This window comes from Neofelis nebulosa, chromosome 9, assembly GCF_028018385.1.
Source record: "Neofelis nebulosa isolate mNeoNeb1 chromosome 9, mNeoNeb1.pri, whole genome shotgun sequence".
NCBI classification, from domain to species: domain Eukaryota; kingdom Metazoa; phylum Chordata; class Mammalia; order Carnivora; family Felidae; genus Neofelis; species Neofelis nebulosa.
This window is the reverse complement of record NC_080790.1, coordinates 120,501,235-120,526,167: the sequence shown is the minus strand read 5'-3', so window position 1 is coordinate 120,526,167 and position 24,933 is coordinate 120,501,235. Positions and strand designations below refer to the sequence as shown.

Sequence of the window (24,933 nt, the reverse complement as noted above, 5' to 3'; positions counted from 1 at the left end):
TACTCTGCGGTGGCAGGCCACAGGCAACTACAACAGAGAGGACTGGCCTCGGAGTCGGACAAGGGAAGGACATGCACTCAGGGTTCCAGAGCTTCTGTTTAGAGGTGGGCATCTCTCGGGGAGCCTATTATTAGAGGATCACGGGGTATGTTTACCACAGACACACACACACACACACACACACACACACACACACACACACACACAATCTGCCTTGTAGAACAAAATACTAAAAAGGGGGCCTCACTCTGTACCCTCAGAGGCCCGGGGTCTCAGCCTCCCACCCAGAGCAGGGAAGGTATCTTCCCACAGCCCCCCACCAGCTACCACGATCTCTGCTTAGCTGCCAGGGGCCCCAAGGAACTGTCTCCCCTGCCTTCTGCTCCAGATGCTCCCAAGACCGTGACCAGATGTCCTCCCTGCTGTGCTGGGCAGCTGCTCACTGTCCCTCAAGGGCTGCGCTGCCCCCAGGAGGATCCTCTGGTTCCTCCGGAGTGGCCGGGGGCAGGACAGTGGGGCTCGGTGGCTTGCCTGGTTCCTCTGTCAGCACAGAGGCTGAACCCCGGCTCCCCCGGCAGCGCTGGGAGCAGAGGCGACAAAGCAGTTCACGGGACCCCACAGAGCAGCAGCTGGGGAAAATGCCGGACAGAGCCTGAGAGAAGCTTCAGCCACAGGGGACGTTACCAAAAGTGTTTATTCAAAGTCAGGGAAGCTCCCAGGAAAACGTGGGTTGCCAGAATCTCCTCGGCTAGAACAGAGCACGAGTGGAGGAAGAGCTATGTGCGTGGGGGTGGGGGGCGTTACGGGGCTGGGGGAGAATATATAAAAGAGAGTGTGTGTGTGTGTGTCTGTGTGTGTGTGGCCCTACATGGACAGTAGGGCTAAGGCCTGGGGGAAACAGGCACTTTAATGCACACCCTTGGTGCTACCATATGGTGGGGCCAGTCAGTAAAACCTGCAAAATGTGATCGATCTTAAATTCAGTAATCTCCCCTCCTGGAATTTATCCTCTAGATAGAAGCACACTTGCATATGGAGACAAGAGCTCAAGGGTATTTACTGAAGCCTTGTTGCTAAGAACAGAAACCTTGTCCCGCAAATTCAGTGGAGCTCAGCTCTCCAAGGGCAGCTCTCTACACCACATAAGGAACTCAGACTTTAGCCCTAGGACAATAGGGAGCCATAGAGGGCTTTAAGCAGGGGGAAGGGCTTGCTGCAATTTGTGCTTTGGATGGATCCTTCTGACAGAGCAGAAAAAGCAGAACTGGTGAGACCATCTAGACGAGATAATAATTCAGGCTCCATTGTCTCTCGTCTGGGTAGTTCAAGAGCCTTGTGGTGACTGGTGGGATGTGTGGGGGCAGAGGAGGGGACACCTGGAGGGCCTGTCCCCTTCTCCCACCAACTCTGCTGCCCCTGGGCAGCCAGTGAGGGTTTGAAGTCAGGGGATTTCTTCCAACCACAGAACACCGAGCCCCCCAGCCCCCAAAGCCACTCTTGCCTCATTTTCCCCATCTGTGAAATAGGGATAACCAAACACCCAACCTCACAGAATTGTTGTGAGGGTTAAAAACTCTGTTATAAATACACAGAAAAGCACCTGGTACACAGTGAGTGCTTGTTAAAACGTGAGCTATTTTTTTTTATCATAACCAGGCATATGGTAAATACTCTATAGATATTCATAAAACGAATTGTTATTAAAATCAACCTAAAGGCGAATCAAGGAGTGAGTTTGAAATTAGAGAAAGGAAGTTGAAAGCAAGATTCCCCCAGTCCCTTGACCAGATGGGAGAGAGTCAGGGAGTCCCGAAGAAGATCAAGGACAGTTTAAGTCAGTGCCAGGGGTTAGGCCCAGGCCCCACGGCTTGTTAAATGAATGGATTTGGCCAGGCCCAGCAGGTTTGTTAGGGGGTCTCCTGAGCACAGGAACCTTCCTTGTTTCTTTAACACGGACCTACACCTTCTGGCCCAGCCCTGTCCTAGGACTTCCTCTAAATTCAGTTGGCCAACTTCTCCCTTTGTGCCTGTTTATACCACCTTCATGGACTCGGGCTCCTCCCCGGGGACGCTGGGAGGTTGTCTGTAGTAGGGGAAGAGCAGGGTCCTTTGGAGGCTTTTGTGTGTCCACTGATGGAGGAGATGAGTCGGGGATCCCAGGGAAGAGCCTCCCTTGGCAGTCTTCTTCCCTCCCCGGTGGGTCTCTCCCATCCACCTTGGCCACTGCCACCACCCTGCTGACTCCAGGAAAACCAGGCTGGAGAAACATGGAAGGTTGGCTCTAGGGACGACAATGGAATGAAAGAGTGAGAGAGAACAACAGATACACAATGGGGTGGGCTCTATATAAATGGATTCTTTTTTTTTTTTTTTTTTTCCCCAACGTTTATTTATTTATTTATTTATTTTTGGGACAGAGCGAGACAGAGCATGAACGGGGGAGGGGCAGAGAGAGAGGGAGACACAGAATCGGAAACAGGCTCCAGGCTCCGAGCCATCAGCCCGGAGCCCGACGCGGGGCTCGAACTCACGGACCGCGAGATCGTGACCTGGCTGAAGTCGGACGCTTAACCGACTGCGCCACCCAGGCGCCCCATATATAAATGGATTCTTGAGCAGAGTCCAAAAAAAAAAAAAAAAAAAAATCTCCTTTTCTTACCCCACTAATTATACACAAACAGGTCAGGCTACATTATTTGTGGGCCCACTAAAAAATGAACCTGTGGGGACCCTCATTCAAAAATTAAGAATTTTAAGACAAGTACCAGCAGACCATTAAACCAAGCATGAGGCTCTTCTGAACATGGGACTTCATGGGACCACACAAGTTACCACCCGTGAAGCTGGCCCTGAACACAAAACTCAAGTGCATGCACGCGTGTGTGTGTGTGTGTATGTGCGCGTGTGTGTGTGTGTGTGTGTTTCCAGGGAAAGCACGCTCAACTGTCAAGGTCATGACCCACAAAAGCTAAGAATTGGCGTAACGGAGGTTAAGCAAGGGTCGCTGCTTCTCACCCCACCTCCGTTCTCTACTCAGACAGCCAGGGGCTCCACATTGTGACCTACGTTGTGGATTAGTGACAGGTTGCATCAGCTGACTTGGGAATAGGGTAGGCCACGTGACTGTGGGAACGGAGAGAAGTGGATGTGTGAGAGACAGAGTCTAGGACTTACTGATGGACTGGATATAGGCTGAAAAGAAAAGAAGGTGTAAAAGCCGGCCCCTGCATTTACAGCTCAAGGAATGAGACCAATCCATGGAGGCGCTGGCTGTTCATGGAGATGGAGAGGAGCTGGAAGAAGAGCGGGTGCTGTGTTTTGCTTTGTTGGGTAGCCAAGGGAATCAAGACTCCCATTCTAGCCAGGAAAATGTGTCAAGCAGCTAATAGAGCTGAGAAGGAAGGTGAGAGCGTCGGCATCGTTGGCACGGGGATGGCATTGAACTCCACTGGAATGGATGAGACCTTTCCGGGCTCCCAGGTGCCAGAGCCCTGGTACTTCAGGCAAATCGCTCAACTCCACTGCCGATTAGGGTCATTTGCAAAATGGAGGCGAGAATAATATCCTCCTCGTAGGATTTCGTTAATGAGCTTGTGAAAGGGAAATGCTTGGCAAAGGCCCTGGTAGCTATGAAGGCATCCACTGAGTATCAGCCACCATCATCATCATCACTGTCGTGTCATTCCTTCTACAAGTATCTAGTGATTCCCCATTGTGTGTCAGGTGTGGCCGGGAGTGCTCTGGATTTGGATGCATCAATTATTGAGCAGGTCAGAAGGTGATCAGTGCTATCACGGAAGACAATCTAGAGTGGAGTAAGGGGGACATTTGAGTTCAACCTCAGAGATGAGGGAGTGCACCAAGTGGATGTGGAGGAAAGAGTTCCAGGCAGAGGAAATAGCCAGTGCAAAGACCCTAAGGAGGGTGGTGGGGGGTGAGGTCACGCAGGTAAAGGGTAGGGGATCTTTGTAAAGGAACTCTTCATGGCAGAAGAGGCTGGTCCTCCAACATGGCAAAAACAGGTCTCCAAGAGAATGACGCAGAGGGTTCCCCAACATGGAGGAGAAAATCAGCTCTCCAGTGTGGTGGAGGGAACAGATCTCCAACACAGCAGCTGCCCTAGGCTTTGGGTAGGACCTGAGGCTCCCCCTACCTGCCCCCAGAAAGGTCTCACCTGGCTGAAAAGGCTCACCAGCAGGGCTCCTCCTCCTCTTGGCTATACAGTGTCCCCTCCCAGCAAAACTGGGCTGGGCCTTTGCTCCAGGGCTCCCACTCAAAGCATAAATCTGAGTCGTCTTCCTCTGAATCTGTGGAGGTACAAGACAAGGCCTCTTGGGTGGTTACATCCTATCTCCTACCCCTGACCCAAAAGGAGCCCCCTGCCAGGCCTGGGCATCCCCGAGACTGAGGGGCCAAGGCAGAATCATGACATATGGGACAGCCCAGAGATCTCAGGAAGACTTCAGGACCTTGTAGGTGACCAGGGACCAAAAACGTTGTCTATGACTCAGAAGGTGGCTAGATCTACCTAATAAATAGGGATGGGCCCTAGAGGCAAGCAAATGACCTACCTGTATTGGGTGTGGTCCAAGAACGGCACTGAGGAGACACAAATCCAACAATGACCCATCCATCCATATGTCCACCAGTCCATTTATTAACAAATATCTGAGTGTATACATGCAATGATTTCCACTGCAGCACTGTTTTGTGGTGAAGCATGCACAAGCAATAAAACACCTTGGAAACTGTGTGTGTGTGTGTGTGTGTGTGTCCATCATGAGAGATCTGGTTGACTGAAGTGTAGCACATTGCACCGCATAAAGAGCTGGCCCATCTATCCAACAGCAAGTCAGAAGCTGTTAAAACAATTGCATGAAATCTGTAGCTTTCGACTTGCAGGAGGTCTATGATACATTACAAGCAAGTTTCAGAGAAATGTATATAGGAGGATCTCCTCCCTTTTTCTGAAAACCAAGCTAACAATCCTGCCCCCTCTCCAATTTTTTGGAAAACCTACGTGTGTTATTAAATAGGAGCATGCGCTTGTGAACACGGCTGGTCTCGAGAAGGTGAGGTCAAGGAGAAAGGAGAGGAGATGGGGGAGATTCCTTCTCTTACTGTACTTGTAAGATGTTTCACTGGTTGCAGAAAAGTAAAGGAGGCTGAAGAGAGCCCTCCGCAGTTCCAGCAGGTGCACTTGTTTGAGGTCAGGGAATTCAAAGGTAGCTTTGGATTTAACACCTCGCTCCGAGGACCACCACGAGGGTGGGCAGGACCCTCGAAAGGCGCATTTCGGCCTTAAATCCATCTCTTTGGAGGTTTCTCTTCTTCCTTCTGCAAATTCCTTTCCAATGACAAAGGCAACGTCCTCAGCAGAGCACCTTCCGCTTGAAGGGCACCATGTGGCTTCACCCTCTCTCTTAATGTCATGGTCCAGGATTAGTGTTGTCCCCACTGGCCAGCTTCTGCAGGGCTCAGCCACCCACCACCTTTTCTCGCCTCAACGGCCATCTTGCCAGGTGGTTCCCTTCTCCTCCCCTTGCTCCCCTGTCTATTTGAGAAGGCACGTCCTCATGGGCCACGTGGCACTCCCTGCTCAAACCGTCTGCCTTCTGGGCCCTGGCACTGCCCTGCTGAGCCAGGCCGGATGGGGGTGGGAAGGAGGAATCAGAGCCAGTCCTGTCTGCTTTTCACACTGGATGCCAGGCCAAACGAGTTCCAATAACAAGATCCACAGCAGAATAGAAGAGCACAGGCCAGGGTGTCCTGAGAACAGGTCCCTCAATTCTTGGCAGGCCCAGACCCTGGCACAAGGACAGGACCGACGCAGTAACTCTACGAGTTCCAAGAAGACTGGGACCCTGAGGGAAGACTGCTCGCCCCACATTCCGGTCATTGCAAATGACCAAAGGCCTTATTGCAAGGGGCCGTGTGAGATGTCGGAGAAAGTCTGAGGACAGGGAAGGCTGTGGATGGTTTTAGAGCAGGGCCTTCAGGGAGAATGGAGTGCTAGAGATTAGTGCCCTAGACCTTAGGTAAGGTGTCTCCTCGGAGGAGCCATCCAAAGCCATGCCTATACGTCCTCGTACCATGACGAAAAGCAAACACTGACTGGATAATTTCTCAGCCTATAAGCACCTACTATGTGCCACGTGTGTACATGTACTGGATGCCCTACCCTCGACATGCTCTCTCCACAGCCCCAAATGGAAGGGGCCCTTATTATCTCCATTCTGTCGATGAGGAACCCAAGGCTGAGAGAGGACTTGCCCCAAGTCACAGAGCTGGTAGGCAGCAGAGGCAGGAGGTGACGCCAGATAACCGGCACTCGTAAGTACTTCACAGGTGTGTGACCTGGGCACGTTGCTTCTCTCCCCAAGCCTCGGTTTCCTCAATTGTACGATAAGGATTACTTCGCAGGGTTATGCTGAGGATTAAATGAAATTATGCACATCAGTGTTTACCACAAGCCTTTGCACAGGGTAGAGAAAAGGTTAGCAATTATGATGAACTATTCAGGGGCAAGGCTAAAAATCTGAGCCCACGTTTCCTCGACTCCAGAGAGACGGCATTTCTAGCCACACAGACAAGTGCTCTGACTCCCACCAGCCACCAGCCCGCTGCCTGACGTTTCGTCCCTCAGGGAGGGCTGCGGTCCGTCCTGGGAATATGAGAATGTACTTTAAATAGACATTTTCTGGAAGCTCTTGCCAGGAACTCCCAATAATTACACCATTACAAGCACCCCACATCTGAGCTCCTGGGGAGGGTTTGGGGGTGAACTGCTTCCCCTGTCTCAATGCCATCTGACCAGAGCTGGCAGCCTATCAGTACCCTCCCTCCTCAGTGGGCCAAAGGTCATGGAACTCTGGAGCAGGAGGTGGGAGGGCAAGAGTTCCCTAGGAAGAGGCCCCCTGGAGAAGGGAGTGCCCAGGGAGCCAGGACACCTGAGGAGCAGAGGGTGACCCCTGCCACTGGCCCCCAACTTCCCTCATGGCCAGCTTCACCCCGCCTTCTGTTCCTCTTGGTGACATACTGAGCTCAGGGCAAAAGTGTCAGCCTCCGTGATCTGGCGTCCCAGAGAATCCAGATCCTCCCTGAGGTACAGTCCGGGCAGAAAGCAGTGTGAGTGGTCCCTGGGCACCTAATAAAGGCTTAGGGCTGCCATGTCCCATCGTCTAAGTTGTTTACTGCACAAAAGCACCCAGCTGAGGGAGCAGCAGGGGCTGAAATCTTCCCCCAGCCTTGTGCCCTGGCTATGCCCACAGGAGAGGGCCCCTTTCCCTACTTCATCTGCCCATAGGGGCCACCTATTTTTGATTTGTACCAAAGACCTTCTGTGCTAGCAGTGGCCCTGAGGGGACACAGGTGTGCACACGCACATACTGCTTCCGAACTTGGGGACTCGCTCTTGGCCTCTAGGTCGAGAAACTAAACTACTTGATTAATTCTTTTCCCCTACAGGCGACTGCTCGTCTCAGCCAGCCCAGCAGTTAAAGCACAAGAAGGAAACTGGTCTCTGCGGTTGCTTCAGGACCCCCTACCAGGCTCCAGGATTAGGGCCCCTGCAGAGCAGCTCACCTTGGCTAAGTAAGAAGCGTAGCCAGACGATCAGCAAGACCAAGAGCAAGCCCACGGGCAGGCAGAGCCAGAACACCAGGAAAGAAAACGTGAGGTCGTCCACCGGTGGCACCAGCGGGTACTTCATGGTGGCGCGTGTGGCTAAGCCGGGCCTGCCTGTGCCGGGCTGGCAGGGCTGCCCTGGGGACCTGGGGGGGCCGGGCCACACTCTGCTCTCAGCCCAACTGTGACTGAGTGGGTGACGTAACAAGGAAGTCACAACGTCCTTCAGACACAAGGAGAGCTTGGCAGTCAGTGGCAGTGGAGACAGTCTGGCTAAGAACAAAAGCCCAGGCTTCCAGGCAGGCCAACTTGGGTTTGAATTCCTGCTGAGATCCTAGGGGTTCACGGGACACCTCCTTGCATCCTCTTAGAAGATGGAAACAATTCTCATCTCACCAAGCTGCTAAAAATCAGAATAAACGATGGGATGAGCATCGCCCTCGGGTGGGTGTTCATGTATTTTGAGGTCACAGGTTCCTTCAGGAGCCAGCCAGATCCCAGGCCCTGTCATCCGGGCTACAGGTGCCCACATCTGCACCTGCTGGCAGTGGGGGGGTGGGAGGGGGTGGCAGACTGGGTGGAACGAGGTGCATCTAAAGCAGGCAGCTGTCACAGCTTCAGGCGCTTAAGTGCTGTGTGGGAAAGGCGGGTCCAGTATTGCCACATCTATTCCAAGAGAGCCCCCCAAACCTGCATTTTTATGCGAACTCCCCCATCTTAAAAATGTCGCATCAAGCATTTAAAACACCGTTGGCTAAACCAAACAAGTCTGCTGAGCCAGCCTGGGTCACTGGGCTGCCATTTAAAAACATTCTAACACACAATAGGTCCTCAATAAATGACTAATCTAGAAGCTTCTGCACCTCTCATTAGAGTTTTCAGTGAGGGGCTTCTAAGGCGCCGGCCTTGCTCCTTTGTGTCTCAGGTGCACAGATGACTCTCAAAAGTCATTCTTCTCTCTTCCCACCTCTTCTGTCATTCATTCATTCGGGAAGTAGTTCGTACACCTCCCTGTGCAAAGCCCTGTGGCAGGAAGGAGGCTCTGGACCTCCAGGGCCCCAAATCCTGGCACTGGAGCGAGACTGGCCAGACGGGGTGCCTGACATGTATGGGAAGTTCACAGGCAGAATGGCTGCTGCCTGTGGAGGGGAGGGAGGCACAAGCATTGCCCTGTCCAAGAGGATCCTGGGCCAGCTGTCCCAGTTACTGCGGGCAAGTGCCTGTGAAACACACCAATTCCTACGCTCCCCTTGCTCTGAGTCAGAGACTCCAGGTGAGGCCCAGGACGCAACACGTTCAGGAGCAACCAGTCTGATGCGGCCCAGATTCTGGCATCACAGCAACTCACGGAGCACGGGTTGGAAGGTCAGGCAGACCCAGTTCCAGGTTGGGAGAGCAGATGCGAGAAGTGGGTGGTAGACCTGGGGGACATACGGGGTGGAAGGATGCCCCTAAGAGGAAGGAAGACACCAGCTCAGGGAGAAAGGCAAGCGGAGCCAGCCACAGAAAAATAGGGAACGGGTGGCAAGGCAGGGCAGGGGACGGGAGAGCTGGAGCTCGGAAGCCAGTGGTTGAGAGACCGTTTTAGCCCAGTGTTGGGATGACCGGAGTCCCCAGAGGGGGAGGCCTGGGTGGATGGCATTAGAATGTGTGTCTAAGAAAAACAGTGCCTTGGCAGGCTGTGCCACTCAGAGTCCAGAGGCCAAGACCAGGAGTGGTCTGGGTTGAGGTTGGGGGTGGGGGGGGGGGAATCTCTTGGCACTGGGTCCTGAAGGGACTGGGGTCACAAAGGGCTGAGCAGCAGCACGTTTTCTTGCCAGAGCCCAAAATAGGACCACTGTGCCATCAGCCCAAGGAGACACTTCCCTGGCCACCAAGAACCAGCCGGAGTCCTGAGGGCAGAGCAAGCACGGACACACAACTGCAGGGGAGGCAGCTCCCAGCCCTGGCTTCCAGGAACAGTTCGGGGGGGGGGGGGGGGGGTCACATTCACGTCCGGTCGAGTCAGTGCCAGGCTGGAAGGGCGGCTCATGGCGGAGGCGGTACACCCTAACCATTCTCATCACTGGTTCTTCAAGTGGTACAACCCCCCACACAGAGCTAGGCGGGAAGGTGCTAATCGGGCTGCATGGAACCCTCTGTAATCAACCCTCCTCACAGGGACAGCAGGTGACGGCGGCGGGGGGGGGGGGGGGTGACTTCCTCTGCGTCTCTCCCCTTTCCCGACTGCTAGCCCTGGCAGAGCCCAGATCTTCGGCAGTCAGAGGACGTGGCCGGCATATCCATGTTCCTACAACACAGCCGGCCGGGCCCTCGGTGAACACCAGCCCCCGTATGGTGGCGCTTCTGTTGGCCGGGCTTCCGCTGCACGAGCTCTGTGGTAACTCTGTACAGTGACAGAAAGTAACTACACCCATCGAGGTGATCGATTCATAGTGTGTAAAAATAGCGACTCATTATGGTATGCCCTGAAACTAAGACGGTATGTGAATTATAACCCAACTAAAAATTTTTTAAAGACTTAATCTAATTTTGAGTATTCTGTGTAACTTCTACAAAACCAGAGTAAAAACGCACAGATCTAAATCACGACGGTCAGCCAAAGCAGAGCACGCACGCCCTGGAAACAGTAAATTAGAAACACCCACCGCAGGAGTCAAACTTCAGCCTGTAACCAAAAGCACACAAAACATTATTAGATAAGAATCTCCTTAAAATTTAATTGACTAAATGTATTACATTCAATATTCCATGGGTTTCTTCTGGACAAAGGATCGGCATAAATACAAACAAGCCTCTGGGCCTTCTTCCCTAACTGACGAAGAGAAAACACAGGAGGCGAGGGGGCACGGGTACACCTTCGTATTTACATTTTGCCTTTACTTTACAGTTCAGTGCCAGAAATATTTACAGAAAATACAATAAGAAAAAGATCATGTCTTGGCAACATACAGAAATTCATACAAATCGTATATATGATTTCAAGCAAATAATGATACTGCTTATTTTTTAGCCACAACTGCCAAGCCCTTCAGAGGAGAAAGATGTTCTTGGTCACTGCAAGAGGCAAGGACTTGGGAAACTTGGTTTGCTTCAACAAATAATTATTGGGCGCCTACTATATGCAAGGCACTGTGGAATCCCAAATCACACCTTTTCCCTCACCATTAAAAAAAGAAAAGCATCTGAAGAATGTGAGCTGATACTCTGAGAAACACACTATACAGTACATGGCTTCTTCAGCTACCGAGAACCCACAGTTAGATTCCACATTTAGCGGGTGGATTACCTCCAATCTCTCCGTCTCAGGAAAAGAGGCTGTCATGAAAATCCTTAAAACAGATCATCGAAATTCAACCTACTGTTTCATGTAAACACAGAAACCAATTCTTTTTAGGACGATATAACCTGAATGGGTTTAAAAATGCTGAATGGAGAACCACTGCTAGGAGTGTCCCGTCTACCATCTAGCTTTGAGCAAGGCTGATTCCCACTTTGGGTAAAGCTCCACCTTCCAACAGAAATACTCTCGAAGACTCCGTCTCTCTCAAAATCACTGTGCAGAGTCTGATAAATGCTTCCCCAGAGCATGTAGAAAGTAACCATTTATAAAGGCTTCATACATGCAACCCACGGACAACTGACATTACTGGCCAAAGATGTGGGGTTGGTTTTTTTTTGGGTTTTTTTTGTATTTTAAGTGAGTCCAGAGGAGAATGGGCTGCCCTGAAATCGAGGGCCTGGAAATGGAGGGCAACAAGGAGCATGGGTGTACGTGGTAAGGCAACCCACCACGCAGCTATTCCTTTCACAAGGCCAAGGCTAGGTGGGAGGAGGTCTTAGGGGGAAGCACAGGACAAAAGCAGGAGTTGGCTGAACAGGAAAAGGCAAAGCCTCCTGTCATCAGTGCTCTCAACCAGAAAAGAGGGGGAAAGCCCCCATCTCCCTAATGGGAAAAAGTACTATGAGGGGCTACGTGTCTCTGTCCCTTGGGTAATTAATGCTGTCCTTGTCACCAAATGGCACGCTCACCCCTCCCCTCCCCCCAACACCTGTCAATGCAGCAACTACACTGTTTAAGTCACAGACCAAAGTGGTCCTGGCTTCCCTTCGAAGGTTATGAATACATGCGGGCAACTTTATCAAGTGGACTACTCAAGGTTATTACTAGGGACTGGATCTGCTCCTCTGGCATCATTCAACTCAAAGTGATTTTTAACCAAGGCAGTTGGGTGAACTTAGTCGCCATGAACTCAAAACCATACTAGTGGAAGGTTCCAAGGGTTCTGACCACACTCCCTTTTTTTAGGTAAATGTTATCTTGAGCAGAAGGAAAGAGCACCTCACAAGGTATATGTACTCTATGTTTTGTTTGTGCTGTACACAATGGGGTTTCATGCCTCTGGGGGCTGCACAGCTCTGAAACTATCCCTCCTTCCCTGGGAGAGATCGATCACAAAGTCTTCCAGACTACAAACCGCATTCCACACAGTTATTCACTTACCAAAGCCATGAGAATTACAAAGAGTTGCCAGAAACTAGAGCAAACTGAAGGATCAGGCAGCCTACCCCAGCACATACGTCACCGTGTGTTTTGCTGACAGTGAAACTATGCTAAAGGCAGGACTTTTATCTGAAGAATCACACCAAGGAAGCACACCTACAATCAGTTATTTTTAACCTCTGGAATGTTACAAGTTGCGTATCAATTTAAGCCTTCTTTGTTCATGTCCACTAGGAAAAGGGCCCATTTTTCCCTTGAAATGCCAATCTGGAATTTCCATGGAAGTTGTTAAACCTCACCTTATATCTGCTGAGTTAATAAAACATTTTTAGGGTAGAGTTTATTCATCTTAATCATACAACCCCCCCCCCCCCACCATGCTACCATCTGGAAACATTGATTTATTGCCCAGATTAAAAAGAAAATCAGTTCTTCAATAATATAATACCCTGAATGGAAACTGGAGTCATAGAAGGAGGTAACCTTTACCTGAGCTTAAAACAAACATGAAGAAAAAGGTGCAGCAAACTTAAAACCAAGAGCTGCTAGGACACCCACATTTCTTGCTCACAGATGACAAAATACATACTTTTGGAACAGAACTATCACCGGGAATTAGGCCCTCCGCTATCCCCCACCATTTAATTAACTCCCCAAACGTCACGCCAAACACACCGCTACAGCCCTGACCTGTAGAGTCTACTGACACCAGAGTTCAAGTGGGAAGCCGCCCCTAACACAGCTGTGATCACTCCTCTTTGGACTTCACGTGTCACTTACTTTCTTAACATAAGATAATCTTAATAAAGAAGAAAGCACAGAGGAATAGGAGAAATGAGCAGTGCACACTCTAGCTCTGTAACAGGAATCCTTGGAAGGATGTTCTGGGTCTGGCCACCTCAAAACATTTATCCCTGGCAGAAAAGTAGCAGCGAGGTAACAGAAGTATTTCCAAAACCCGGGCAGGGATTTGTTGTGCCTTCAGTTGGCAGAAGTCCGGAAAATATGACAACAACAGCCATTTCTAACAGCGGCCACCTGAGGGGGTGGTCACTAATGTTTGTCAATTATGATGAAATCCAGCAGCTCTCTGGGAGAGATCTGAATTAGTAGAGTTGAGAGGCTATTTCCTGAACCCCAAATTAGAATCCTTCATAAACTACTGCAGTTTCCTGCTTGGTCCTGAAATAAGAGACAATGGATGAAACCAAGTAATTTTCCACCCTTGCTACGAATTTACATTTCTCAAAACTGAACCAAGAAATTACCAAAGGATCACGAATGCTTAGCCTGTCATTTTGTCCCCAAGTCGCACAACAGTGGAGAGAGTGGAGGCATCACTGCTGTCTTACAACTCTTAACCCCACAAATGCCACCTGTGTCCCCGTTAAGGGACAGGGCCATGCCTCCATTTTAGATCTGCTCCTAGGCTGCCCAGAAACTGCGGCCTTCAGACAGACCTGTGCAGTGATAAGGACGATAACTTTGTGAAATGTGGAGAGGAAACATGAAATATTTTAATGTCAGGCTTCTTATCTAAACAAACACATTTACGCTCGTTTCTGTCAGTTGGGACATCTGGACGACAAATGGACTTACGAGTGAGCAGAAAGCTGAGATTTCTTTCCTTCTCCTCCATGCTATCATCAACATGAGTCTTTAAATGTCCTGGAAGATTCTGAGACAGATTTTAATTCTGAACACAACCTCCTAAAAAGCGAAGTATAAAACTATCTTCAACTTCTAATTGGCAAATTTGATACTACCAATGCACGTGTTTAACTGAGATGCATAAAGCCCTTCTCCGCAAAAGGCTTATGTTTAACTAAAATTGTCACTTTTAAAAGAAAGTTTATGGCTAAAATGTATATTATCATTACCAGGAGGAATATGATTGTGTCTGGGTGCCCATTTCACTAGAAAGCCGGAAGTCTTCTATCAAATGGGTTTATAATGTGTTTCTTCTATTCTGGTGATTAAACAGTAAGCTCTTGGGGAGTGATTTTCTTTTTACAGTGATCACCTATCAAATTGTTTTGCTCTGGTATCATAGCCCCAAACTGGAGTTCCACAGTCCTAGACAGAGAGTGTCTAAGAAGTGCAGTTCTTGAGTCCAACCTCCTGGAAAAGCGAAGTATAAAACTCTGGCTCCAACTGCTTGTTCCGGTACTTGTTGACAATGTCAGTGATTTTCTGTTTCCGGCGGACGTGTGGTGGGCTGTAGGAGTCACTCTCCAGTCTCTTTCTTCTACAAATATTAATTACAGTCTGCCTCACCAGAAAACCTTGAAAACAGAGGGTATTAAAATCAGCATGAATAACCAGCCATCTGGTGAACTATCAGTATTCAAGTGAACTACCTTCCGCAAAGTCAAACTTACTTCATTCCATTTGGGAAACTTCCCATCCCTGGAGAGACAAAACTCCACTGAGACAAAACTGCTAGAACAACTACATAATGACAAGGGGGGGAAGAAAAGCAAAAATCTGGTCTGACACCCCATTTCCTGCCCTGGATTATAAAACAGCTCTCTGCATTTCCCAGGACTGACAGTTTACGAACTGTAGCTCTACTCGTACTTAAGGACATTAAGCACAGTTAAAACATGACAGAACACGCTTCCTATTTACAAGAACCACAGCATTTTCTACATAAGGGATCTATTAAGTAATATCACCATTTCCTTATTTCCACTTCTTCTTGGCTCATACAAAATGTTTCAGTAAATAAGTGAGAGAAACCTTAACTCTTCAGCCATATATGAAGACCTTACCAAGGGCTCGTCTGCTGACAATCATCCCATCCACAAGAGGGATGACCATGTTAAATTTTCCAGTGGCTCCTTGAATTTTTATCCGGAATAATCCAGTGTTTAAAGGGTGGATAAAGATGACAGGAACTTCTTTTTCAAGAGTCGTAGATCTTAAGAAAGGAAAAGAACACTCCTTTTACCCCAGACATATAAAAGTTGAAGTCCCCCATATGCAATATAAGAATTTTAAGAAGACTTGATGCCAGGTTTTTGTTTGTTCATATATTTTGAGAGAGAGAGCGAGAGAGAGGGCGTGCATGCACATGTTCAGGGGAGGGGCAGAGAGAGAGGGAGAGAGAATCCTGAGCAGGCTCTGCGCACGTAGTGCAGAGCCCGATGCGGGGCTTGATTTCGTGAACCATGAGATCGTGACCTGAGTCGAAATCAAGAGAAGCTTAACAAACTGAGCCACCCAGGCGCCCCAATGCCAGGCTTGATGCAGTCTGAACAGCCAACAGGTCAGTCCGCTCGGATCCTCCTTCTGGGAGCCCATATTGCTGCCCCCCCTCCCACTAACATGTAGCCCTAAACGCCCATTACTGGGCTTGGGCTTTTCACACGGACAAAAAAGGGGGAGGGGCTAAAAAATGTGTTTTAAAACCACTAGGGACACAGGGTGGAAGAAAAGGCAGAGAAATGTCTGGTGGGAAGCTGTGAATCTAGCAACCGGCTGTGGGACTTTCACTTAGTTCCTCCTTCTTGTAGGGAACAAAAGTAGGGGTAGCCAGAGTGCAGAGAACTCCTCCAGTCAATGCTGGCATCTCAGAGCAGAAGAGGGAATGTAGGTTAGGGCCACTATGGGGATCTCCAATCTTTTTTTCAGGGGTTGGGGGGGAGGAGGTTGGGAGGACCATTAGTCTGGGCCAGCTACAAGTGTCCTCCTTAGCAGAGGTGATAAATGGCTGTATCTTGGCAGGGCCAAAGCCCTCAAAGCCTCTGAGTAGGTGACAGGTGCTAATGTCACAATTTCACCTTTAGAAGACAGAGATACACATCATGCTCGGGGTTATGTCATTGCATCTAGACGTTTCCATGTTATAACTCTGTGATACTTGCTACCTGCTGGCCTGTTTTCTGTTTTCAATACAATGAGCTTTCTTTCTATATAGATAAAGTGATTCTAGCCAAAGCAACATTAAGTCAATTTTCAATATGTCATATAAAAGTCAATCCTATAGTTACTTCTGTCAGCAAGACAAGTTGTTGATTTTGCCAGTCTACCAACAAAATACAATTTTTACAGTCTAGTCATAGAACTTTTGACCTAAAAAGATTAAAACAGGGGCGGGCGCCTGGGTGGCTCAGTCGGTTGAGCATCCGACTGCGGCTCAGGTTAGGATCTCTTGGTTTGTGAGTTCGAGTCCTCCACCGGGCTTGCTGCTGTCAGCAGCACAGAGAATACTTCAGAACTTCTCTCTCCCTCTCTCTGCCCCTCTCCTGCTCACGCTCTCTCAAAAGTAAACATTAAAAAAAGAAGAAGATTGAAACAGTAACAGCACTACCAATACAAGACACTTAAAAGTTCTCTTCCAAACTAGTTCTGGAAGAGTCCACCTCATGAACTACTCTAGTCTCTTTAGCAAGTTAGCATCATGGAGACAAAAAGGGCTGTCCTGGAGTAAAAGAGACTGAAGGCATATTAACATCAGACACAAGGTTCTAGAGTGGATTCTTGTTTGAAAAGACCAGTATAAAGGATATTTTAGAGGAAACGGAGACATTTCAATAGGAGCTGGTTATTAGATACAATTAAGGAACTATTACTAACTTTAGGATTGTGATAACGTTATCTTTATTTGAAAAGTGTTCTTTACTTTTTAGAAATGCAGACTGATATATTTAGAATGTCAGAATATCTATAATTTGCTTTAAAATACTTTAGTATAAAAAACACAAGTTTTAAGAATGATACGTCCTCTTCTGGAAATTTAAAAACAGGATGTTAAATCATCTTTACTCACTTCAATGATATAACAATAATCAAATGCTGTCAGAATAAATTCATCTTACATGCAATATGAACAGATCATGTAGCTTGGAATCAAGGGTAGGTCCCTGCCGTACCAGATAAGGTTAGCATTTGGGGTCAGACGTCTGGGTTCAGATCACTTTCTCCTTCATTAACTGGATGCGTGATACTGAGGAATCACCTCTATGAACCTATTTTTAATTTTTTTTTTTTAACGTTTATTTATTTTTGAGACAGAGAGAGACAGAGCATGAACGGGAGAGGGGTAGAGAGAGAGGGAGACACAGAATCGGAAGCAGGCTCCAGGCTCTGAGCCATCAGCCCAGAGCCCGACGCGGGGCTTGAACTCACAGACCGTGAGATCGTGACCTGAGGTGAAGTCGGACACTTAACCGACTGAGCCACCCAGGCGCCCCATCTATGAACCTATTTTATTCCATTTGTAAAACAGAGATGATAACTGCACCTCGTGGAGTTGTTTTAATGTATTTGTTTAAACCCAACACAAGCAAGCAAAAAGCCTATACAAATACACTGTTACTAATCTTGGAATCCTATTATTTTCTTTTTATCCTTTTTGTGCACGGGCAGCTAAAAACAGAAATCTTACCACTATAATAAAGTATTACACTTTACTTAGAAATATTTTTCCATTAAAGAGCTTGTTGAATTAGGATATGTTAACTATCCAGAATGTCTCAACCAATGTAACCAATTTTACTTCTACCTAATATTGCTAGTCTGTTATTATGGTTAATACTTAGCTGCTTCCAGCTGTTCGTTTTTCTCTTTGCTGCAGATAAATGTCAACTAGCAATGAATTATGCCACTTCAAAATGCATGCTAATTTATCACCTTGTGCATTTATCCACCAACTTCTTCCTTTGATTCTTTCCCCCTAATTACGTCTATGTCTTATTGTCTTCATCCTTTTTGCTTCATTATGTCTTCTTTATGAAACCACAATCAACACACTGTAACAAATAGGTTTCTCTGTGCTTAAAGACTTGCTGGTGAACCTCAGGCAAATCAAGACTGTACCTCAGAGAAGTGCTACTATTTGCGGTGGTCTCCACACCAGTACTGATCTCCGTCAGTAGGTCTGAAAGGGGAAAGTTTTCTGGAAAAAAGTAACAGCAGGACAATTAATATCTCCCTCATATTTCCAAAATAAATAGCATGAAATCTAATGTCTTAGTCTCTTTATACAAGTGTGCAAAAAATATATGGATTGTGCTATCCTAAAATACATAATCCTAACTATTCCTTCCCCTACCCACCCCCAAAAAAAAAAGAAAAAGAAAAAAGAAAATCTCCCCCAACACACCCAAGACATATTTTAGCTAAGTTCTTCTAAAGCAGAGTTTTTCTAGAACATGATCTGTGGTCTTTGGGGGCTTGGTTAAAAAGCAACTACCACACTTTCCCACAAACCCTGAGTTCGATGACATTCTAGGCTAAGTATACATTTCTAATGCTCTTATGTTGCTTACATAAAAACCATGAGACACTTATCCACAGCAGAGTTCCTGAGGACAAATTAATATTTACACCAGAACTAGACAGCAGGGTTTGTGCAGAGGGTGAGGGAAGTTCCCCCCTTTCTCTTTCCACAGGTCCTGGGATGACTGGGGGCTACAGGCAATGGGACCAACTGGCAATAGGCTACTAACTGTGACATTAAGAATAGCTAAAAGTTTATATCCCCTAGTCTCACCAAATCGTCACAACCAGAAGTAAATGGATATCTCCATTGAACAGGTGAGTAATCTAAGGCTTAAAGAAACTGAGTGAGGGGCGGAGTCGGGATGCCAACCCAGGCTTGCTGAACTGCGGCCCCAGCTTCGGCCACCAGACCACACCTGTGCTGCCTCTTCCTACAGACATTCAGCAAGTCACCATCATCCTACAATAATTTTACGTATGGACAAAGTCCTTACACAGTACCTATATCATCATAGCGCTCCACCCAGACTACAGAAACTCTGGTCTCAGGTCCAAGAGGAGGCACAGGACGACCCTGAGGCAACTTCTTCATTCTGGAACTGGGACTAAGCTATATGAGGTAGAGAGAAGGAGAAACGGAAAAGGGGAAGGGGGAAAAAAAGTGACTTAATAAAACCACCCAATCACAGTATTCATCAAGCTACCCAGTGATGTAAAAATCAGTCATGGGAAATCACTTCAGGAAAAAAGTGAAACATATTTGCGAAAACGTTCTTCTTTGGCCCCTCTGTTTATCAAGTCTCAACCTAGAACAAAGAAATGAAGGTCTTAAATTCTTAAAGGAAAAAAGTTAAGGAATACTGAGCAATTATAACTTACATCAACACAAGTAAAATCTGTGGGCAATGTTTTAATGAGGGCTTCATACGATTTGAGTCTACCCCTACAGCCAGCAAGCAAGATGCTTTCCTCATCACAGTGACATCACTGGCTTGCTTGGGGATCCTAATCTCTAAAATGTCCACCAGCAAGTTACTTCTAGTTCTCGTTTCTAGGCCAGAACTTTCCTACTGCAATCTAGGCCAAAGAGAAGGCCTTTTTCCTGTCAGCAGAAAAAGAAAGAAAAAAAGAGTTGCTTATGTCATTGCTATCATGCACAGCTTGCTTCTGGCTTCCCTGCCCACCCAATCGACTTTAAATTTCCCTGAAAGGCTGGCAGGCCTATGTGGTTCCCCTTCAGCAAGCTGGCGGCACTCTTGAGCCCCACCCTTGAGGGCATGCAGCAGGGGTGAGTTTATGCTAAAGCCCTAGACAAAGCTATGTGTACAGAAGGCAGAATCTCACATCTAAGTTGAATTTTAAAAATAAAACCGCTTTATTAGCACAGAAATATACCTGTCTTTAGCAGATGACCAGAAATCATGGCACTTCCCCTAGATTCTTGTTTCCATTTTTATTTCTGTCCTGGCATTCACAGAAAATGATTGTGGCTGAGAGATCATCCCCAAATTGGTGGCAGACACCTGCCCCACTCAGAGACTATTTTCTTAGCATGGCTCCTCACCAACTTTGCATCTCTGACTTCTAGCCCTAGATTTAAAGGGCTCCTGTGATCAGGTCAGGCCTACCTGGATCATCTCCCTTTTGATCAGCTCAAAGCAACCTTAACAACTATATCTACAAAGTCCCTTTTTGCTATATAATCTAACATAATCATAAGATATCTTCTCATATTCATAGGTTCTACCCACACACAGAGGACATCATACAGAGGCAAGAGTCTCTGAGGGTCATCTGCCTAACACAGTGACCTCTTCTCCTATAACCTTAATAAACGCACTCAGGGGGCGCCTGGGTGGCTCAGTCGGTTAAGCGGCCGACTTCGGCTCAGGTCATGATCTCACAGTTCGTGAGTTCGAGTCCGCGTCGGGCTCTGTGCTGACAGCTCAGAGCCTGGGGCCTGCTTCACATTCTGTGTCTCCCTCTCTCTCTGCCCCTTCCTTGCACATGCTGTGTCTCTCTCTGTCTCAAAAATAAACATTAAAAAAAATAATAATAAAAAAAAATAAACGTACTCAGTAGATCTAGTAGATTTTTTAAAAAAGATTCCTCAGGGTTTCTATATATACGATCAAGTCATCTGCAAATATCTACAGTATTATTTCTCCTTTCCAGTCCTTTGTATTTTATTTCTTTTTCTTGCCATATTTCCCTGCATAGGACTCCATGTTAAACAGAAGTGGTGAGAGCAGACATCCTTGCTGTGTCTTCCATTTGGGGGGAAAGCAGTCACAGAATGTTAGCGATAGGCTTCAGAGCTCTGTCTCAGGTTAAGAGAATTCTCTTCTGTTTATAGTTTGCTGAAAGTTTTTCTCATGAACGAATGTTGAGTTTTATGGCAACTGCTTTTTCTGCATCTATTGAGATAGCATGATTTTTCTTTTTTTAGTTAGCAGTGTGAAAATTAATTAAGGGAAACTCCACTCAAGTGGAGTAGGGAGGCTAGAAAAGGGAGCTGTACCACTCAAAAGCAATTATAGTTAGAACTGTCAATTACGGATCCCCAACAGAATCATCAACAGGAAAGAATCATCAATTATAGGTTCCACCAGGAAAAGATATACATGGAATCTTCTGCCAAGAAATTGACTACCCCTGCAACTCAGCCAATGAAAAACCTTGGTCACTCTCATCCCTAACTCTTGCTTTTCTCAAAATGACCCCTCCCAACATCCTCCTTCTCCATAAAATGATGTTCCTCTCCTCTGTTTGCTGGGCTTGCCTATAGTTTTACCATAAGTTGCATGTCCCAAACTGAAATTCTCTGCTATTCTCGAGTAAATCCATTTTTGCTGGTAAAATAAGTTCTTTTTTTTTTTTTTTTTTTTTTTTTTTTTTTTTTTTTTTTTATTTTGGAGAGAGAAAGCACAAGCCGGGAGAGGGACAGAGGCAAAGAGAGGATCTTAAGCAGGCTCCATGTTCAGCACGGAGCCCAACATGAGGCTTGATCCCCATGATCTGGGATCATGACCTGAGCCGAAATTAAGAGTTGGATCCCCAACTGACTGAGCCACCCAGGTGCCCCCTGGTAAAATAAGTTCTATTTTTAAGGTAGTAGTAGTCTGCAAAGTATAAATAATAAAAACATGGTGCTTTATAGATTTTGGATTTTAAGGGATATCTATGCTAGCATTCAGAAAATGAGTACAAGGGCTGCCAATCACTGAATATTAGATCTGGCTGAAATCCTACATTATCACCTGACACAGACATGTTCATCTACAAACTATTCTATGAAGCCTTTTAAATATAGCAACTCCTGATTTTCAAAATTGATCTACTTCAGTGTCTTACACAACTTAACTATTTTTCCTAAATCAATTTTAAAGGTGAATACTTCTCTTGTATTCTCTTTCAAGCATGCATATAACTATATATAACTATATATAACTATATATATATGTATGTATGTATGTACATATGTATATATATGTATATGTATGTACATATATGTACATATGTACATACATATGTATATATGTATATATATGTATGTATATATGTATATATATATGTATGTATATATATATGTATATATATATATATATATAGTTATATATAGTTGACCCTTGAACCATGCAGGGGTTGGGCTGCTGATCCCCCCATGCAGTCAAAAAGTGTAACTTTTGAGTCTCCAAAAATTTAACTACTAATAGCCTACGTTGACCAGAAACCTTACCAATAATATAAATAGTTGATTAACACATATTTTATACATTAGATGAATTATACACTATAAAGCTAAAGAAAATAAAATGTTATTAAGAAAATCATAAGGAAGGGGCACCTACGTGGCTCAGTCAATTGAGCATCCAACTCTCAATTTCACCTCAGGTCATGATCCCGAGATCATGGGATCAAGCCCTGTACTGGACTCTGCACTGAGCATGAAGCCTGCTTAAGAGTCTCTCTCTCTCTCTTTCTCTCTCTCTCTCCCTCTACCCCTCTCCCCAACTCATGCTCTAAAATAAAATAAAATAAAATAAAATAAAATAAAATAAAATAAAATAAAAAATAAAATAAAATAAAAAATAAAATAAAATAAAATAAAATAAAATATAATCATAATGAAGAGAAAATACATTTACAGTATTGCATTGTATTTACTGGAAAAAAAAAAATCTACATGTAAGTAGACCCATGCAGTTTAAGCCTGTGTTGTTCAAGAGTCAACTGTACTTGGGGCGCCTGGGTGGCGCAGTCGGTTAAGCGTCCGACTTCAGCCAGGTCACGATCTCGCGGTCCGTGAGTTCGAGCCCCGCGTCAGGCTCTGGGCTGATGGCTCAGAGCCTGGAGCCTGTTTCCGCTTCTGTGTCTCCCTCTGTCTCTGCCCCTCCCCCGTTCATGCTCTGTCTCTCTCTGTCCCAAAAATAAATTAAAAACGTTGAAAAAAAAAAAAAAAAAAAGAGTCAACTGTACTTATGTTAAACACAACTTTCACTATGGAAGGAGCCAAATTAAAATCCTGTAAAATCAAACAATGGTTCAAACAAGTTTACACTACTTTTGTCTTTCTTACTATTTGTTATAAATCAATCTTCCCACATTTATGAAATGATCCAATACACTTGCTATCCCTTACTTGTCCACTTTGCAAGTGTAAGGATGAAGAGGTAACATGAGGAGAAAACAAAAATAAAGACATAACATCTCCTGATATGGTAAGAAAGAAAGTATAAAAGTAAAATGCTCCCTTCTTGTAGTGGCCGCTGGGTGCTTCACTCAGTGTATCTATTCATACACTGGGTTAGTCTCCAAAATGCTACCATTTGTACACAGCAGACTCGTTTAAGTGGAATGCTGCATGATTAATGACGTGGAACCTATAGCCACTATTGTACCTTTCATGGATATTTCAGGGACCCAATAAAAACGTAGGCTGGGAAGGAACGGGTGAGAGAACCAAGCATGGTACCAGAATGGCCAAATCATGGAATACAACAGAAGCTGTCTTAGAATGACCTATTTGTTGCAAGCTGAAAAAAAAGAAAATCGTGAGAATCTGAATTTTAAAAATTAAGATACTAATGAATCAGTACTGCTGAAATTGCTCTCTGGGTTACGGTTAACAGCTTTTCAGGCATGATTCTACAATCACCCCCATTTCATAACAAATTTTTAGAGCTGTAAACAAAATGACTTACCCGCTGTGAGGAATTAAGATTGTCAGTGTGATTAGGAAAAAGCTCAAGTGTCAGGGATGGCTGTTTCAGGATCCCAGGCATAAGATCCATATTTGAATCACTATCTTGGTCCGAGATGTTACTTTCCAATGAATCAGCTATGAAGTAAAAAATAAAATCAATTATATCTACTTCTTTGGAGAAGTTTTTAAACTATTTACGCTAATAGGCTAACTTAAGTCACTTAAGAGAAGTCACTGCCTCTAGACAAAGGGTTGGTAAACTTCTTCTGTAAAGGGTCATGGTGCTGGCTATGCAGGTCTCAATTGCATGTTCTTCTTTGTATTTTATTTAGAACACTTCAAAAATGTAAAAACTGTACCTAGTGTTCTGATTTTGGTCTGTGTGCCATAGTTTTCCAGTTCCTGTACTACAGGATAACCGAGGTAAGACTAGAAAATATTTTTGACTTTTCAGACGTAGAATATAAGCCATCTGTTATTCTCTGAATTATTCTGATTATACATTCAATCATGGAGCGTGGTACCAAGTAGCAGTGGGGCATTCCAAAGCTGCAGAGGACCTAGTCTCTGTGATTAAGAAGTGATCTGGTTGGAGACAAGCATATGGAGAGTTATAAAAAAAAAAAAAAAAAAAAAAAAAGACAAGTCTCCAGAAAGAGGAGGAGGCTGAGTTGGAGCAGGGGCACAGGTGCCACATGGGATGTTCCATGACACAAGTGAAGACCCAACTGTGGCAACTAAAGTGCAAAGACAAGGATCGAGCTGTGTCGGTGCCAACAGGCTGGACTAGAGACACCACCAGGGAGGGCCTCAACCCACATAGGACAGATGGAGTCTGGCATCTGAAATCAAGGTGGTAGGTCAAAGCCTGGACATGAAGGCAAACAGCTGCTAGGATACTGGCCTAGACCATGGGAGGCCCCTCTTGCCAGGGATATAACTGGCCCCAAAATATAAGATGGGGCGCTAGTGGGGGAAGTCAGGGATCTAAGTACAAAGGTCAGGAGGCTGCCAGAGCAGGGCACAAGCACTCATTAGCCTGGAGATGAGACCATGAAAGTGTGATGTGTAGCAGCCCGTCTTACAGATGGTCTCAATGAAGAAGGTGAAGTTTTCCATCTATTGCCTGGTCAGGCACAAAGAAGGGGGCTTAATTTGCAAGAAGCAAAGGTCCTAGGCAAGATAAGACTATGGATTCAGAATGAGAAGTCATAATCAGTCCTGATCCTTAAGAAGAACAGGCTTAATTGCCACCTTTTCTAGGCTGTGGAGTTTCTCCCGCTTGGTGTCAGATCAGCCAAATGCTATCACGAGAGCCCTCCAACTGTAGGATTCTCTGGCGTGCCGTACAAGGCTGTTACATGGCAAC

At 46.2% G+C, this 24,933-nt stretch overlaps 2 protein-coding genes across 8 annotated transcripts in view; both read right to left on the bottom strand.

The window, feature by feature from the left end:
* Positions 1-679: 679 nt before the first annotated feature.
* Positions 680-10,189, bottom strand: ADIG (adipogenin). The gene is given in 5 exon segments (XM_058685587.1): positions 680-1,990; positions 1,992-2,178; positions 2,180-2,257; positions 4,193-4,307; positions 7,585-10,189. Coding segments are annotated over 5 exon segments (678 nt in total). The 5' UTR covers positions 7,712-10,189; the 3' UTR covers positions 680-1,819.
* A 292-nt stretch (positions 10,190-10,481) lies between these two features.
* RALGAPB (Ral GTPase activating protein non-catalytic subunit beta) overlaps positions 10,482-24,933 on the bottom strand; it is an 89,924-nt gene continuing 75,472 nt past the window's right edge. For all 7 annotated transcript variants that reach the window (XM_058685580.1, XM_058685582.1, XM_058685581.1 and 4 more), the window contains 5 exons: positions 23,563-23,699; positions 18,860-18,968; positions 17,954-18,032; positions 14,905-15,053; positions 10,482-14,415 (listed from right to left, as the gene is read on the bottom strand). In XM_058685580.1, coding sequence (XP_058541563.1) covers positions 14,222-14,415; positions 14,905-15,053; positions 17,954-18,032; positions 18,860-18,968; positions 23,563-23,699 — 668 coding nt within the window. In that variant the 3' untranslated portion in view covers positions 10,482-14,221. The remainder of the gene's footprint in view (positions 14,416-14,904; positions 15,054-17,953; positions 18,033-18,859; positions 18,969-23,562; positions 23,700-24,933) is intronic.